Raw genomic sequence first — 18,082 nt, forward strand, 5'->3', positions numbered from 1 at the left:
TTACTGATTTTGGTGGTGGTGCTCTGGAAATGACAGCCCGGCTTCGTCTACTTTCATGCCTGGCATTGTGACCTTCTACCCGTACAGTACCAATGTTACCGCAAAAATATCATACGCCACTTACTCAAGCTGGCGCTCTAATTAATCCTGGTCTCTAGTGCTAAGCATGATGAGTTTGCCGTTATCCCTTTTTAATTGGGAGTGCCACTGTGAAGAATCTGACATTTCACTGCCAACGATTTACGACATTAAGTCATCACAGACTAAGGAAGTGATGACGCAATGTAGGCTCACGTGGTTTAGTGAAGGATTTAGCAAGTTATAAATGTTCGCAATATATCTTGTTGGGTTTGATCTGCAGATATATAATTTGCAGCAAAAAAAAATATTCCTAGGACCAAACAAGTTACAGACCTCCTGGCCTCAGATGCAGAAAGGAAAATAACAGACCTGATTCAGATTCGTGAGGACCATCCAGCAACGGTCTTTTTCCCTGAGCCCCACCACCAGTGCGATGGCAAGTGGATTGGCAGGGCTGCCCTGCCCAGCTTCTCTCGCAAATTGGCGTGGAGGGTGTCCAGCGTGACAGTCAAATAACGGTGATCATTGGGACACCACGCCACTGCAGCAGCTTCCTGAGAACACAACGTGACAGTCCATTTCAGATCTAACAAGGATCTTCCCGCCTTGTGGTGGCTTTCCACTGGTACTTTGCCCCCTTGTCGTTTTTATGTTGCAGTGATTAATTTGATGTCAGGCCGCACAATATCTATGCAGCATTGCGCTGATTACCACAGGTATGCCCCTATGTTAATGAGCAAGGCTTTAGTACGCTCTCTTTCACTTATGCGACTTGATCTTAATAAACGTTTTGACGTTCAGGCGTGTATCTGATGCTGCAGCATGATTACGACGACCGTGAAAGGCTAACAAATCAGCTGACGGGAACGGCCTACGATGTTTTATCAGTGCACGTACGCAGAAAACGGTGTTTGTGCAACCTCCTAACGAAATATGGGCGCATTAATTGCAATGCGCTGCGCCTGCGCATAACTCTGGTTTCATCATCCCCCGTTTGAATTTTACCCAAGGCCCCGTTTTTCAGACACCCTGTTTCCTTGTCATCTGGACTTGTCTGACCTCGCATAGCAACACGAAAATATTAGGTCTCACATACGCAGAATATGTTGCGTCTGCGACAGCGGTGCAACTCCTGCGCACAGGAGGGACATCGTCCAAAGATAATTGGGAGGGGCTCGTTTTCGCTGAGGCCATGCTTCCATGCATCACGGAAACATAACATAGCAGCTTGACGCCACTGCCCCACTCAGTCACTCAGTGTGCCAAGTGACACCCCTGTCCGCTCAGTAGGTGTTTTGTGCACAGTGATCAGGCATGTACCTGGTTCCCAATGTTAGCTCCTCGTTCTTACTTGCCCCTTCGTCAGACAAGACCCTGGACCCTATCTTTCGCTGGTTCCGTCATAAACAGCAACTCCTGGATCCTAGATCCCACGGGTCCCTTGTCCCCCAAAGCTTTGGTGTTGGATCCAAACGGCTTCTCGCAAACACAAACACCGGTTCCTGGCTTCTATCGGTTCTTCCATAAAGCAGCAGGTTCCGGTTCTCAGTGGCCCATTTGTAAACATCAGCATGGGTCACCATTCCACAATTATATATCAACTAACAGATATATCTTCTGTAGAAGAAGGTATACTGAATCGATTTTGACATTTTTGTCGCGCAATGCGCATGTGTATGCGTACATTGGGGAATACGCCTTCGCTCTAACACATAAGCAGTGGGAATACGGTTCTCGACCGGAATTCCAGGTATAAGTCTGGGCCTTGCTGACCCCAATGACCGTTTTTTATTCTGTTGGTTTTTGTTGGGTGTGGTATAACTCCAGACTGAACCTGGTTAGTGTTGAATCTCTGGCTGGTGGATCTTTGACAAATTTCAGCCTGGATGTTGGTCATCGCTGAATTTCTGGATATAATTCCAGCCGCGTCTTGGTTCTCGTTGTCCCTGTACATCATCCAGGGGGAATCTTGGTCTGGCTGGATTCTGGCTTAGCGCCAGGCTGGATCCTGGCGCTCTCTGGCTCCATCGGCCCAATTAGTGTTGAACTGCGGCTCGTTCTAGAATTGGCTTGGTTTCAAACTGTCCCGAGTTCTTCCTCGCTCCAGAACCAGAAACAGTTCCCGAAAAACGTCTCGCAAACCACGCACGTGTTCGGTCTCATCCTTTCCGCTCCGCCAGTTCCTATCTCCCTTCGCGAGCAGGGAAACGAACGTCCCTCCGCTCGGCGGGACCCTGGATGACCGTCACGCCGTCTGCGTCACCTTTGTCCATGACCTGGGCGGTGTCGCTCTGTCGGTGATGCGGGCACGACAACCCGACCCGTCGGCGGCGGTCGTCCGGCGCTTCCTGTTCCCGTCGTCCTGGCGCACGGACAATGGCAGCGGCGGCGGTCACCACCGAGCCGTGGCGGGCGCCAGCGGAGGACGCCACAGGGATTTGATGACCGCTGGTGGAAGGATGTGACGCCCCGAGATTTGCTGACTTCAGGGAGATGGGTGTTGTGATGGACTCGACAAAGCGACGTGGTTCTCGTGAATGCGATGATCCACAACGGAATGATAATGGTGACACTTGGAAAATATGACGACTCCAATTTGAGAACCTCTGATGTGAATGTATGGTGCTCCAGGGTTTTGACGATCTCGTACAGAACGCTCTGCCCGAGGTTGATACCCCTGAATAATGAATGGGGGTTATGATGGCCTGTGTTGCCTTGTGATATGATGGCCTGTATCGGGCAGCGCAGTTGCCTCGTGGAGCGGGACTCGGGCCAGAGGTCCTGTGGTAACCCGAGGAGCGGGCTATGTCACGTGGTTCGTGCTGGGGTCGCAGCTCGGCGGTCAAGACGGCGATAAAGACGAAATCGTGCCAATCTGTTTGCGACCCCCGCCGCGATTTTAGATTACAGTGCCCGTAGACCAGATTCCGGACGATCTTCCAACGGGTCAGTGTCAGTGACCCCGCCTGATAGGGGCCTGCGCAGCTAATGGGTTACCGACCCCGTTGCTTCCACAGGTCTAGAGGCCAGCTTATCTGACAATCGCGCGCTTCTAGCGCTCAGCCCTGCGGACGTGGTTTCAACTTGGCCGGACGGTGTCAACACTTCCTGATCAACCGCGGCGGAGCGCGCCGGCCGGGCCCGCTGTCTGCCTAGCTCGCGCTTGGAGAGGTGGACGGAGGGGGACGTGACATGGGGTTGAAGTCGTCTTCTGCTGGCGCACGCGGGGTCAGAGCGGGCTCATTTTGCTCGGCCGGGCCACGGTGGGCGCGGTTGTCATCGCTGGCGTTGCTATTGGATCCCGCGAACAAATGTGGCTTCGCGCGGTCTTAAGACTGTCTGGAGGACTAAGACATGCATGGAGAGTGTAACTTGATGCTTGGGCAAAGAGAACCTCCCGGTTTTGGCAGGCCTGTCGACCCTCAACATTTTTCCGTAGCCAGCGCCAACGCTGAAGTGATCGAAAACAACGTGAGTTGTACATTGATGCCTGGAAAGGTACGGTTAAAATGTACGGGTAGAGGGTGTTTATATTAACCCAGAGCAGTCGAAATTTCTTGAAGTAAGAATGTCGCACCCATGGATTCAAAAACAGGCGAGCGATAGACGAGCCAGCCAAACGACGGGAATGGTGGTCGGGCTGGACCGCCTTCTGACGAAGGGGGTAGGCTTCGGTGGAGGGCCGTGTTCAAAGGTAGCTAACTAGGTGGGGTCATGTTCCCCAGCCTGTCAATCGCAGGCCTTCTCTCCTTATGACTGACGTCCGGGAAAATTGGTGACTGTCTCTAGAACTTGTCTCCCTCCGGAATGAGACGCTGGCTTCGGAGGTCCCCAGAGGCACGTCATTTGTGGCGGGCTATTAGCAGCGAAGGGTCTTCAGCCGGCCCACACTGGACGACCGACGTTAGTACTGAACACACTAAACGCTGTTAACATCGAATGCTCATAAATGGGGGGAATGAAACGCAAAAGCTGTTTGTTTTCAAACTGTTTGTTTTCATAAAGAAAACTTAATAGGCTCTCATGAACAAACTTTATTTGCTTTCCACAATGCAAACTCTTTTGGATTCCATCAAGCAAACTTATTTGTGCAGTTATTCATCATAATTTTTCACCCCGAGTTCATTGCTTGAATCATTTGATCAGCAAACCGGCTCTTGTCCATCACATCAGAAGAGCCTCTGCTGACACCGACGGTTGATTCCTAGGTATCATATATTGCCAAGCCGTGATGGCGACCTGTACTTGTATGGACACTGTAGCCACCATGTTTAGCATGGAAACCATAGACCGAAACAGGACAGTGTATGTTCTTATGCATTAACAAACCACAGTGCGCTCGGTGTATTAGGTGTTGAACTTCAAACGAAACAAGTACGCATTTTTATTTTGTGACTGTTTTGCGGCCTGCGCCAGGAATGGATAATTATATTATAATATTACAAAGTAAATATTTCAGTCTTCAGCGTTGATTTAGATGGCAAAATGTCATTTGGCAGTTTATTTCTCTGGTCCTTTCCTTTGATAAGTTGTGCCGATCATTCTCTTTTGGTGACATCAGGCACTTTGTGTTAAGGCGCGCAACCATTCTGATACCGCCTTTGCGGACCGGCGTTATTTGAATGGCGATTGCTGCAACCAATCGTAATATATTCCACCAGAGGTTATGACCTGCTGGCCTCAGTCGTGCGAGGCATTTCAATGGCTCTTCTTGTCGATGTCAGTTATGTATGACGCAGCGTTATTCTACTCATGTGCAAATCATGTGCATTCCTTGTAGTGAAAGATCGTACTAGACCGTCATGGATCTTATTGCGTCGAAGCTAAGGGAGAGGTCTTAATTAGGTTGTGACTCCTGGCACCTGGAACAGGGCTAGTACGGACATACCAGTTTAATATTTCCGGCGTGACACCGTCCAAGATTTGATTTTGCCCTACACTGAGACAGGGTAGCGGGGAAAGATGTCTTAGAAAACCAGATTGCAAAAACAAGCTATGCAATAACAAGTGAAAGACGCACTTGTGCATTCCTTGACATTTAACCTAAGCCATGCCGCTATATCGCTTACATCAGCGCAGTGCATCCCGTTTTATCTTGGTGTGTTTACATGTTTGTCGGAGAACAATAGGCGCATTTTTGGCACATCTAGCCAGTCCGCTTAGCACTGAATATGGAGCTAATAATTCAGCTGTGCATTTCAATGAGGGTGGTTGTCCATCTCCAGCCCATCTGTCCATTCTTGCCGAAGATGGATGCGATCCATGTCCCTGTGGGCACCAGGATCGAATGCCGGCGTTTGGAGAGGAGATAGTTTGTATTATCATTTGTCAGATATCCTCCAACGTTACATATGCATGAGGAGTGGTAGTCAATTTCAGTTCCTTTTATGGTAACCAAAGCTTCAGCTTGTGTGTGTGATTGGGGCTTTATGACGCACCCAGCTGCTGAGGCTATATGGCGTCGCCTGCCTCTACCCTGGCAGGAAGGGCGGGCACCGCGGGGAATCGAACCCCGTACCTCTGGTTTCCCAGACGCGTAGTGGTTAACGCAAACGTGTTAAACATTACACCTAACCGGCACCCCAAAGTTTCAGGTTGGGAGGACCAAAGGAATTACTGAGGGAGCATCATGCCCCTCCCCCCCCCCGCCCCTCTGGAAAGACATGGAGCTTCATCCATGCTACGTACACACGAAAGAGCTGCCGACTTTGCTTGTGGATGCGGCTGGCGTAATTGTACACACACGTTTTATGAAATGAGCCAAATTTGAAACATGCCACGCTGACTTTGTCCTTGATTTTGTTGTACGTATGTTATGGTGGTTTATTTGTTTTATCCTATGCGATGCTTTTTTGGCCATGTCTATCGCACTTCAATAAGCAGCCCTCACCTGAGCATCGAATTGGAATAAGCTACTCATCAACGGAACTGATCCCAATTCCTACTCACTAACGTATTGGCCCGAACTTGCTGCTGTGCACTGCTTGAAAACCCGAATATGGGTTCAAGCAGTGCACGGCAGCTGAATTGGTTCCTGTTCCGACTCAAGGAGATTTTCATGAACTTCTTAATTGCTTTCGATCGAGTTCCTAACCGTGTCGAACATGTTTCGGTCCAATCCAGAAGAACTGTTTAGATTGCTTCGACACTATTGGAAATCGGCAGCCGTTTCCAGATCGTCGTAAGCAGGTAAATGGAGATTTATCACGGTCTGTGGCATGGCGGCTTTATCCCGCTACACTATCGAATACTCATGAACCGTGATCACATGGCACTCGCTCTTGGAACTGCTGATAGCGACATGCAACACAATACCCGCTCTGTTCACGAGCTGTCGGCTTTGAGAGATTTGGGTCACGGCTGAACCGCACACCGGCATTAGAATCTCGGCAAGGGGGTTATCGTAATAGCGGTCCTCGCTGGCTATGGAGCGATCTTGACAGTTTACCGGTGCCAAGCATTTTCCATGTGACTAGACCAGATCCTGATAGCGCAGTGCGCGAGCAGATGGCTGGACCCGCAACTCAAAATTCGAACGCTGTTTTTCAGCTGTCATTTAGGTATGCTGGTAACCGAACGTGACCAGCGGTTTTGCCCAGTACAAACATGTCACCAGAGCGTTAACTAGCGTACAGCAAAAGCCTGTCACCAAAATATTGAGGAGCGTGATGTAAGCTAAATGTGTCCGCATGCGAATGCGTTTTGAATCTCCACAGGCTAAATGTTAACCGGTGCTATGACCGTGCCACACCAGGCCTCTCCTGCTGACCTTGCTGACCGTGGCTTCTAGTTCAACAACAGTATTAGCATTCGTAACTCCCATGACAGCAAGCCCCTGTCCGCATTCTCAGCTGGGCTTGAGGCCAATGCGCCTCAAGATCAACTCCCGGAAGAGAAGTATGCTTTGGGTGTTGAGGACCGCAAGATTCCGCGCGATGCCCTCTGACGAGATCCCGGTTTAGCTGCAGCTTCCGCGTTGTCCATTTGGGGAAGCCGGGCCCGCCGTCGCCGGTGTAATCAATCTCTTTGCGCTGAGAGGCTTCGCAGGTGGCTCTGGGGTGATCTCATTACCTCACGGGCAGGGCTCTCGGGAAGGCCTTGAGGATACCAGCAGCGCTGGGCGTCTTTGAGCTTCACGTCTTTGTTCTATCGGTCCGCTCAGTCTGCCAGTGTTTTGGTTTGTCTCGGGCGAAGAGGGCTTGTGCTCTCCGCGAGCTTGTGCTCGGTACTAACAACACTCCTCCCGAATGCATAAGCAGTGGAGTGGTGCCGAGTAATCGTTTCAATATCGAAAGGTCTGGAGTTCAATGCCCACCGCAAACCAGCTTTGCTGGCGGGCTGTGGCGTCGCTGATGACAACAGCGACATTGCGCATCGATAAATAGCTGGTCTCACCTTCGAGGCGGTCAGCGTGATGGTGGTGAAACTAATTCGAGGCGTGCCGTAGCATGATGTCCGTCGTCGGCCCACCAGAGGGACCGGCAGCGTCATCTTAGTGCCTCAGTTCGGCGCAGCTCCCAGGGAGCTCCGTATTAGCGGTAGCACTGGTCCTGGCCACCAGACCGTTAAAGTCCAAAATGTGAGCCCGTGTAGGGTTTAAACGTCTTGGCATCGGTGCCTCGACACCTGTGAGCGTCACAGCTGTCCTTCGTCAGTGCGCCCCTGCAGCTGAAGGGACTCACCGCTGCAGTGGCGGATTAGTTCGGCCGCATTGATGGATGACGGCGATGGACGGAAACATTGTTCCAGCAAAATGGAATGGAGTCCGACGAGGCTGTCGCTTCTGATTCCACCCGCCGTATAAGTCCGGCCCGCTCGCTGCATTGCATCAACAGGCGTGTGCACTGGTGGCGTGGAAGGTCAAGTTCATCGACCCGAACCGGTCGCGTCCCTGTAGCTCACCTTGACTCGTGGTGCATGGCGACTCTAGTGGCGCATGTCGCAGTATCCGGCCAGCGGACCGCGTCCGGCGGACGACCGGCCAGAACGTCCGGCCTTGGCGGGGTGGGAGGAGATAGTTTAGGCGAGCGTTGTTTCGTGGAGAACGGGTGCTGATTTAGCTTCAATTGACGTCGAATGGCATGGGCCTTAATCACTTTTTACGCAATAGACCTTCCACAGGTCGACGATAATGACAAAGGACGTTTGTAAGTTCTTGTGAGAAGCAGTTCTTATTCGCACCTGGTGATGGGCGGATACATACTGCTCTCACTCTGTTTGCGGGCAATTCACACGGAGGTAGACCCACGTGTTCAAACTGATATAATTGGTTATATATAGATATATATATATATATATATATATATATATATATATGCTTCCGCGAGTTGACGTGGAAATTGACCAACAGATCTTACGAGTACTAAGCGTGTGTGTAACCCATGGTGTCAATGCAGAGAGGTTCCTAGAATTCGGTGCTTAGACATCAGATGAATCGACTGCCTGTACGGAGAAAAAACTAGCCTAAGTAGAGAACAGTCACGGCTGGGTCACACGACTTCGGGGGCGTGAAAAGCAGCTTATGAGGAATGGGGACAGAACCAGCAACAGTTATGCTCTCAGAGCAAAGTCTCCCTAAACCGGAAAAAGTGTCTAAGGCTTTCGTTGACCGTGTCGGGCGAGTCCAAAGGAAGGCCAGCATGGCGCTCATCCCTCAACGCTCCAACCGCTATTGAGCATTCGTCCCTGACAAAGACAGGCTCACGAGCATGCCCTCGGCCCCCGCCTGCAGATGTTGTATGGAGGTCTCGAGGAAAAGGGGAGGGAGGAGGCAGGACCTGACGTGCAGCGGCGGCGTCGGTTCGCTTGCAGCCCTGGAGCGACACAAGGCAGACCGCAAGGGCAGCTGCAAGGCCATCGCCGGTTGACTGCGCGATTGGCATGACCAAGCTGTGGCTTCTTGTGGGCGCTTGACAGAACAAACTGCTCCCGGTGTTGCACGTTGGACGGTTGTTACGGTTTCTTCGCTTTTGCGTATGTTGCGCGGCAGTGCTGTGGAACAGGCCGTTGGCCGCGCGTGCGGAGTCGTGTCAAAGTTATCCGCAGCAAGGTCTAAACGCTGATTACCCGCAAACACATGAGCAAAGACAGGCTTACCGGTAGGCTCGTAACGTATTTGTACCTTAATGTTGTTTTGTTTTATCCGTCATCCAAATTTTTGATCGCGTGAGGTACTAGAACGACACACCAGCCGTCTTAATTTTATCGCATCAGTGATTACGGATGACGTGCAATTGGTGTACTCAAAAATGATAAGCCATCATGGTACAACATTGCCAAGAGCCTACAACCCTTTTCATAATTATGGTTACCGTTTTGGATGGATTATGGCCCATTGAGGGCGAACTTCTCACGAGCCCGCCGCCGCCAGCGCCGTCACCAACCCTCACCGCCGTTGCAGGTGGGGCCGTGCCTGGCACTGGCTTTGTGCCTGAGCGCCCCAGTCGCGGCCCAGTACGACAGCATCGTCCTGGAGGTGGCGCCGGCCGTCGAGCCGGGCCGGCCAGCGCTGCCGCTAGCCAGCGAGCGGCTGGGCCCAGCGCCGGCCGACGGCTCCCCGCTGCTGCGTTCCTCGCAGGGGCCCGAGGGCTTCGCCTACGAGATCAGCCACTCCGTGGAAGAACGCCGACGGCAAGCCGGCCACGGCGTGAGTCCTCCCTCGCTCCGGTGACTCTTGTGTCTCGTGCCCGTGCCTCATGCCCGTGCCCGTGCCCGTGCCCGTGCCCGTGTCCGTGCCCGTGCCCGTGTCCGTGCCCGTGCCCGTGCCCGTTGCCCGTACCGGTGGCCCGTACCCGTGCCCGTGTCCGTGCCCGTGCCCGTGCCTGTGCCCGTGCCCGTACCCGTGCCCGTGCCGTGCCCGTGCCCGTGCCCGTACCGGTGCCAGTGCCCGTGCCCGTGCCCGTGCCCGTGTCCGTGCCCGTGCCCGTGCCTCTATTCCCGACCACGTGCACATGTCCAAAATGGAGTTGATCGTCTAAAAGCCTCTTATCAGTCCCGGCGTCTCTGCGATCTCAGCCGGCGGCAGCGGCGCTGGCTCGCAGTTCGCCCTCTGGCGATGGACTCTCGGCACCGGATTGCAGCGGCTCCCCCCCCCCCTTCCCCTACCGCCTGCTCGCTGTCGGATGCTCTTGGCATCGACTTCGCATTAGCTTGGGCCCCTTATCTGATATGGCGCGCTTCTACGGATCATGAACGGCGGAAAACTACTGAATCAGCGGAGCGTTTAGCGTTTCTGGCTCACGGCGGAGATCGCCGATCAGGTCTCCGGCCGCACGATGGAGATCATTAAACGGATGGGTGGGCGGCGAATATCCCATCACCTGCAGCTCCTCCCCCTTCTCCCGTCTCACTCTTCTCCCCACCACCCCAGCTCATGACTCTCAAGTGCTGTCCGGATGTGCCCATCGGACCAGGGTTTGTCACCTGGCATCATCGCCAGCTCTTCTAAAGCCGATGTAATGCCATGGCCATAGCAGAGCATAACGGTGTCCGTGGCATGCGGTGGCACAAGTTGGGAAAAAAGACGGGCTTGACAACCATCTGCCGAAGTGCATCAGGCTCAGCTTAGCAGCGAAGAACGCCTCTCATCTCAGCGCCAACCACCGTGATACATCAGCATGGCTGATGAGGTGATTGTCATGCACGCGTGTCTCCATGACTAATTCGAATTCAGCCGACCACCGTGACGTCACTGAGTCGCTGAGCGAATCACAAATTGCGGCAGCGCCGTTGCCCATGTGGCATCCCGTGGCGATGGGAGAGTCACGCGGCAACAGACGCCCGACCGAGAGTCGGGTCAGCGAGCTCACAGCGAGCAGCGGTATTGAAAGCACGGCGGGAGGGGAACAAATTAGACGCGTCCCGCTGCGACGTGATGTTCGTACCAACAGCCGGCCACACTGGTCAACATCACCAGGTCAACATCATGAACATCGGCTCGCGAAAAAACCTGGCCCGTATCCGATCCAGTCATTTCAATTCAACCGCCGTCGCCAGGCTGGGGAGCATTCTTGCTAAGCGTTTGCCGATCTGCGCTTGCGCAGGCACTGATGCCATCCATCTCGCGCTAGCACAGCACTGATGTCATTCAATCTCGCCTTAGCACAGGTACTGATGCCGTCCAATATAGCGCTAGCACGGGCGCTGATGGCGTCCAGTATCGCGCGGCACCGGCGCTGATGCCGTCCAGTATCGCGCTGGCACCGGCGCTGATGGCGTCCAGTATCGCGCTGGACACCAGCGCTGATGGCGTCCAGTATCCGCTGGCACCAGCGCTGATGGCCGTCCAGTATCGCGCTGGCACCAGCGCTGATGGCGTCCAGTATCGCGCTGTCAGCCAGCGCTGATGCCGTCCAGTATCGCGCTGGCACCAGCGCTGATGGCGTCCAGTATCGCTCCTCCCGGGCTAGCACACGTTCCGTTAGTTTTTTGCGACGCCTCCCCGTCACTGTTCAGGGCCGGGCACCAGAGGCAGACGGTGGGGTCGGGTGAGCGGCCGGCTGCAAGTCCGTTCAGTCAGACTGCGCCTCACATACGGCCCGTTGTGGTTTAGATGTCCTCACATGCACTTGTTGTCGAATGGGATGGCAGCTGGAGTTGGTCGGCAATGCTTGGACTGGACAGAATGCTCCTCACCCACATTCCTCTCCGAACACCCTCGCTTATATTCCTGCCAGATTGTTCCGCGCTCATAATCCTGACGGAGCATGATGTTCTTGACCCTCTGCCTCATTCGAGCCGAATTCAAGCCATCTCCCCAAATCTCACGGTCGGAACAGCCGAAAAGAAGTCCGCCGGACCCACGGCTCGCACCCACAGCGGATCCCAGCTACCAAAACCTCCCCAGCGTGTGACTCCTCAGCAAAGCATGGTCAGTTGCTCCACGAAGCGGGCCCAACCCGCCATTGTTCTCAACCCAACCAAGGACCATTGCCTCCGATGTCGTGGCGCCACACGCCGCACTACAAGGGTGCCGGCGCCTTCTGAGCTTTTGGCACCGATGCTGACGTATCCTGCTGCAGGGCTGGCCCCATGCATCCGCCAACATAACGACACGCGAGTGTCCCGCTCCGACTGGATTTGCACTGGCACTGGCATTAGACACAACGGAAGCATTTTTGGCGTCAGCGCTAATGACCGTCACGGCTGAAGACGTTTTCCAATATCACGACACCGCGTTAAGTTTACCGATATCCCTGCAAAGATTGCTGATGCTCTCACGAGACAGGGTTTGGCCAGAGGTATCCTAATGGTTTAACCTTCAGCGGTCTGAACGTGAGTTAGTTGAGGCATGCTGCCTCGGCCTCGATGCACTGGACCGCGCCTTCCTCCAGCGTCCTTCCGACTTTGGCTGGTTTTTGCCACCGAACTATCCATTGCCATTCCATGCCTTTGATGGGCGTCCGTGCCGGGTAATGTGTGTTTTTTATTCCAGTGTCGCTCGGCACTGGCATGGAGCTGATTTGATCGGAAACGAACGATAAACGAGCTTGACAGCTGAAATCGCCCTGAGCAACAGTATCCTTACGCCTGACAAACAGCTGTTTTAATTATGGTCGTCCATCATAGGCGGAGTTGTGTCAGTCATATTACCGCCATGGGCGCTTAACACCGCTCAACCCCAGCCATATCGCAGATGGGGTTAATGCGCCAAGAAGGCGCACCCGATAAACATAATGGCTGCTTCGTGACCCTGCGAATATAAAAAACTGGGTAATCGACTATGAGTGATTTACTAAGTACTCAGAATGAATGACGACGTTTCCAGTCTAGCCCGCTAGCGACGATGTTTGTGGTTAGCTCTCGGTGAGTTAATTGACCTCTTAGTTTCAACGTCCGAATGCTGAGTCGCCATGGCAGGATGCAACATGACACGGCTTTTACTTCGGGCTGATCACACGACATTAAAGCGGAACACAACAAAGCGAGGCACTTTCCAACTGGTCATGTAACGTAACAGCACGAAAAGAAAATACAGAAGTGGAGGTTGTGTGTTAAAAAATGCGAAGGGGAACGTTGCTAGTTACACGGAGGATGTCATGCTCAACTGAAAAATTAATTATATAAGTAAATAATTAATCAAAAAGGTACATGGAGTCGCCTGCTTCTCACCCTGGCAGGAACGACCTGTACCACAGGGAATGAACTTCGTACCGGTTTCGCAGACGTTAAGTCTTTATACAAACTGTATCGCATAGCATACGGAGATGGTATCGGAGTTCATGCCAAGCACAATTTTTATGGAGGCACGACCAATATTTGCGGACAGATTTTAGGGTGATTCGCGCTGTCGTGGCACGGGCGCCATGATCTAAGTGTGTTACTACCGCAGGTGCGTGACCAAGACTTACCTGGCGGACATTTGCCATTTTTTCTCCAATCTCCTGTGAATTTAGAACAATTTCTGAAAAAACGCTCAATATCTAATATGAATTTCTTAGATCAAGGGAATGAAATAGCCTCCGTCTAATCTTTATCCCCCCTCCCCCCCCCCATTCCTTTGGCTCGTCTCTGGTATCTTAGCCGGCCGCTGATAAGCGTCAAAGCAAACACAAGAAAAGCTTTTCTCGAATGCAAGCCCACATTCTTGTCACACAAAATATGTTTCCACTCATAGATAGCATCCATCTCCGCGTTGCAGCTGCAATTAATGGGGAGGCACCAGTCTGTGATCGCTCTAATCGTGTGCATTAAGTGGAAGCTTTCCACCAATTTCCTACCGGTTTTCTCTCCCTCTACCTCAGACCGGCTGTCAGTGTTGGAGCTCTCAAACTGATAATATCTAATACGAGACTTTCATATGTATCTTTACCCAGTAGCTGATAATAGCTGAAAAGTTTTTGATCAGTCGCGTGCCGCTTTTCCCTTGCAGCTTTGAGCCTGATGGCATCCGATTTGAGATATTCGCCACTTCAGTGTGTCTGTGTGCCTATCCGATGTTCATCCCATGGTTGTTTGGCCTTCGATGAGCTGTTAGGATATCTTATTATAAATTGGTATTAATATCTATGCTGTATGCTAATATCTATAGCCTTAAACACTTTTGATGAGTGCGTCTTGGCATCTAATTCACGGCGAACACGCCTTGGTATCTAATTAGCTTCTTATTTTTCGTCCATCTACTTATCAAAGTTTTAGGGTTCCTTTCTTTTAGCACTGTTGTGTAGCCAATTGTTTCGTGGCCAGCAGCTACAATGGGCGAAATGGGACCCTCTTTGATGACAAGTGGCATGTGTCCTTTGCTTATAAAACCGCTGGTAGTAATGAGGTTTCGACGTTAAGCTCACAAATGCAGAACACGCACAAAAATTGGCACTTTTTGGCACCCCAAACCGGTGTTATGGTGTATCTTCCATGCGTGTACGAGATTGAGGTGCCAACACCGCCGGGCGGCTCCCCCTGAATACGCGCCGGCTTGCTGTAGCCCATCTCTAGGCGGTGGAAACAGCACATCGAGTGGAGTTTGCCTTGAGCTCAGCAGCTCAAGGTCACCTGGTTCCAGTTCAAGTTCTGCCGATTGATCGGATATGGTCCTGGCAAACTTGTCAACTTCCCGCGCTTTGGTTCCTGTGAACCTTCCGTCCGATGCCTTTGTTGACATACATTTGCATTGGTAGGAGCGCATAACTGATGAGTTTACCATGAGAACCATGCTTAAAATTAAAAAATAAAGGCTCTTAGTCCCTGGTTTTTCGGCACCATGAGTTCAGAGTTGTTTTGCTGAGTTATCGACCTTCAAGTATGCCAGGGGGTACCGTACTCTAATATTTTAGTGCTCAAGTGTTCAAAGACAGCGCTTTGCTTATCCACAAGACAACCGTGCTTGCGATTTAACGTCGTTCAGCCCGTACCTTATGGGATATCGAAGACCGATAACTCGGCAGAGTAAAATTTAACTCAAAATAAGCAGTATTTTGGAGTGTGAGCAGTATTTTGGAGTGTGTTGAGACCCGAACCAGCACCAGAAAAGGCACCCGATATGGTTTTGGGCACATTTCTGACAAACAGCGCCTCTGTCAATTCCGTTTACCCAAGACCCGTCAGCACATCCTGAAAAATGTCCTTAAAATATATCGACGCGGTAGCTGACAGCAACATGCGCCCATCTTTGAAGCGGATCCGGTTATAACTGGATGTCGTGTGCATCGGCAGGACGCAGTACCATGCTCAAGACGGACTGGGTAGGTATCGCTACAGCTACAAGCACCCGGGCTCCGCCCGTGAGGAATACGTGGATGAAAACGGCCGCATACAGGGCAGCTACTCCTACAGGGACCCCAACGGTAAGCAGACCGCTGAACTCCGTGTGTGGCGGCGACGGTAAAGCGCATGGTCCAGTTTTGACCACTCGTCAGAGAACGTTTGCATTGTTCTTTACGTATGGCGCGAATGTGGCCCTTGACATGCATTTAGGTTGTCGCATCCGCATGTGAATCATATAAGGTGTGGAGCACGGTGGAAAGCACAGCGTGTGGTTCATGGCCACGGGTGAACGGGCGGCTCATGACCTGGAGTTTAAGCCAGCCTCAACTGTCCGTTTTTAAGTGATGCCCGTCGTGTGACATCTGCTCTTCTCATCATCATCATCATCATCATCATCTCACGGAACTGCGGTGGCACGATACGGACCTATTGCAGACGTTTGAAAATACTCACAGAAGCTATTTGTATGTAGCCCCCGTTCCACCGAGCATAGCTTCCCTCTGACCTCTGACCCCTGCGTGACCCCGCACCTGCGCCCAGACGAGAAGCTGTCGATGAAGTACTACGCGGACGACACGGGCTTCCACGTCAAGAGAGCCGTGCTGCCAGATTTGGCAGCGCGGGCGCCGCGCGACGAGCCCGCCGTGGCGGCGATCAAAGCGGCGCACATCCGGCTGTGGCGCAGCATGTGGGAGCGGGCGGCGGCCGCTTCCATCGGAGCTCCCATCGACCCCAACGAGCCACCGCGAGAGGTCAGCACCGGTCACTTACAAGGCGCGGCGGCCGGGGGACGCCGTGTTGGGGTTGCGTGGAGCAAGGCTCGGCGGTGAAGGGGACGCTGTGTTGAACGTTGGGTGGAGCAAGGCTCGGCGGTAGGGGAACGCTGTGTTGGGGTTGCGTGAGCAAGGCTCGGCTGTAAAGGGGACGCTGTGTTGGGCGTTGGGTGGAAGCAAGGTGCGGCACTCAGTGTTGCGGTATTTCTGTAAATCTACGGGAATTAGAACCTACTTTTGGAGAGTTTGAATGCTAGATTGCATGATGTGCCGTGATATGTGCAATTATCAAACACAAATTAGCGCAATTTTAAAATGTTTCACGTCCGTGACGCATATTTGTGCCTTCGTCCCGCGCTACAGCGTTTGCTGCGCATTTGATTGCCCTCCGGAACACCACCTTCTCCGCCATTGATCTCGAACTAGCCCGCATTTGCCCTCACGCCTACCAAACCCTCTCCGCAGGAGTACGTGCCCTTGCCCGAGGAGATCGCTCCCCTGGACGCCGAAAGTCAATCTCGCTGGAAGACGAGGTGCCGCCGGCCGCTGTCCCCGACCAGCCGCCGAAAGTACGACTCCGCGCAGTACGAGCCCGCGCAGTACGAGCCGTCGGCGAACGAGCCGGACGAGCCAATCGTGCCCATCTACCCGGGCGCGCCGGACGCGCCGGCGCAGCCCGTCTCCAGTGCGCCCAAGCCGCTGCCGGTGCAGAGCGGCGCCGGCCTCAGCAGTCCGGACGCCGAGACGGTGGTGGTGGAGGCGCGCGACGCCAGCGCCCCTGGTGGCGGCTCGCGGCGGCCGGCGCAGCAGTACCCGGAGCGGCCGCTGCAGCGCGCCGGCGTGCCGCCGCCGGCGCCGGCGGCGTGGGGCGCGCTGCCCACCGGCGCGTTGCGCGTCTCCGATCAGGCGGTGCGCGCCGCGCGTGTGCCGGTGGCGGCTCGGCCATAACCTGGCGCAGGTGCGGCCCGTCGCAGCGCGCGCCCGCCGGAGAAGCGGCGCCGCTGCTGGAGGACCCGCTGCTCTACTACTACCGAGCTTGCTGTACGAGGCCCGGGAGGCTGCCAAACCGCTCTAAGATATAGTCGTGTGAGCGATGGGAGAGGAGACCGGCTGACGCGGTGGAACACCAGATCACGAGACAAAAACGGCGCACTGCTCCGCGGTGGCTGATGTCGAGACGGGCATTCCGACGAGGTGATTAGAGAAGCAAGTGTAGTTCTATCTAGTTCGGAGTCATTGAATCTGTCACTTCCATTGCATACCATATCAAGCAATAAAGACACTCAATGTTGCAGATGCACAACTGGCACGTATGTTTTCGGAGACTGACGTGTTGCAAGGTAAATAATGACAGTGGATTGCTTATGTTTGCCAGAAATGGTTTCAGTGCGCGTCGAACGCCAGTGAATAGCGCGAATAACCGCAGGATAATGTCCAAAACACTTAAACCCGCTGCAATCTCCTGTTCCGTGTGGTGCAGCTAATACCAGACTTATCTTGACTGCATTGCAAGTGGAAAAACATGCTAGTTGTGATGACAGTTATGACGTTATCACCCCAAACATGCCAGCCTCTTCGCTAAGACGCCGGTAAGTAGCATGCGCCGGTACTTTTTCCGGATAAGCAGTTGAAACCATGGATTTGCAGCAATTTATTTACTGTTATAAGACGCATTCTTTTATCTACCGGCGTTTCGGAGTCAGTGTAAAGTTTCACGTACCTTGACATAGGACGTATGTCATTTGAAAAAGTATGTCGCAATGGGAGCGGCCAGCAATCGGAAACACGTAGCTAAACTCGACGCGTCGCCGTTGGGGCAAATGCCAAGCTCAGCTTACAGCATTCGAAAAAACAGCGAAGGTTCTTGTTGAGAAAAGGGTTTACTAAATAGACCCCACAACCACAGCTGTTACCTTTGCGGCAGTTAGCATGCATTATAGTCAGCTGTGCACGCGCCAGCTATGCGCAAGACATTTCCACGGATACGGAAGACCCTCCACGACTAGTAGCACGACCGTCCAGCGCTG

The 18,082-nt window shown here is 53.1% G+C and overlaps 1 protein-coding gene across 1 annotated transcript in view; it reads left to right on the forward strand.

Moving 5' to 3' along the window:
• LOC119095069 (uncharacterized) overlaps window positions 1-18,082 on the forward strand; it is a 35,177-nt gene that overhangs the window by 7,925 nt on the left and 9,170 nt on the right. Inside the window, exons 2-5 of the mRNA XM_037217965.1 lie at window positions 9,659-9,727; window positions 15,232-15,362; window positions 15,823-16,034; window positions 16,521-16,760. Coding sequence (XP_037073860.1) covers window positions 9,659-9,727; window positions 15,232-15,362; window positions 15,823-16,034; window positions 16,521-16,760 — 652 coding nt within the window. The remainder of the gene's footprint in view (window positions 1-9,658; window positions 9,728-15,231; window positions 15,363-15,822; window positions 16,035-16,520; window positions 16,761-18,082) is intronic.

Source organism: Pollicipes pollicipes, unplaced genomic scaffold (assembly GCF_011947565.3).
Source record: "Pollicipes pollicipes isolate AB1234 unplaced genomic scaffold, Ppol_2.1 Scaffold_4219;HRSCAF=4965_pilon_pilon_pilon, whole genome shotgun sequence".
Classification (NCBI taxonomy): domain Eukaryota; kingdom Metazoa; phylum Arthropoda; class Thecostraca; order Pollicipedomorpha; family Pollicipedidae; genus Pollicipes; species Pollicipes pollicipes.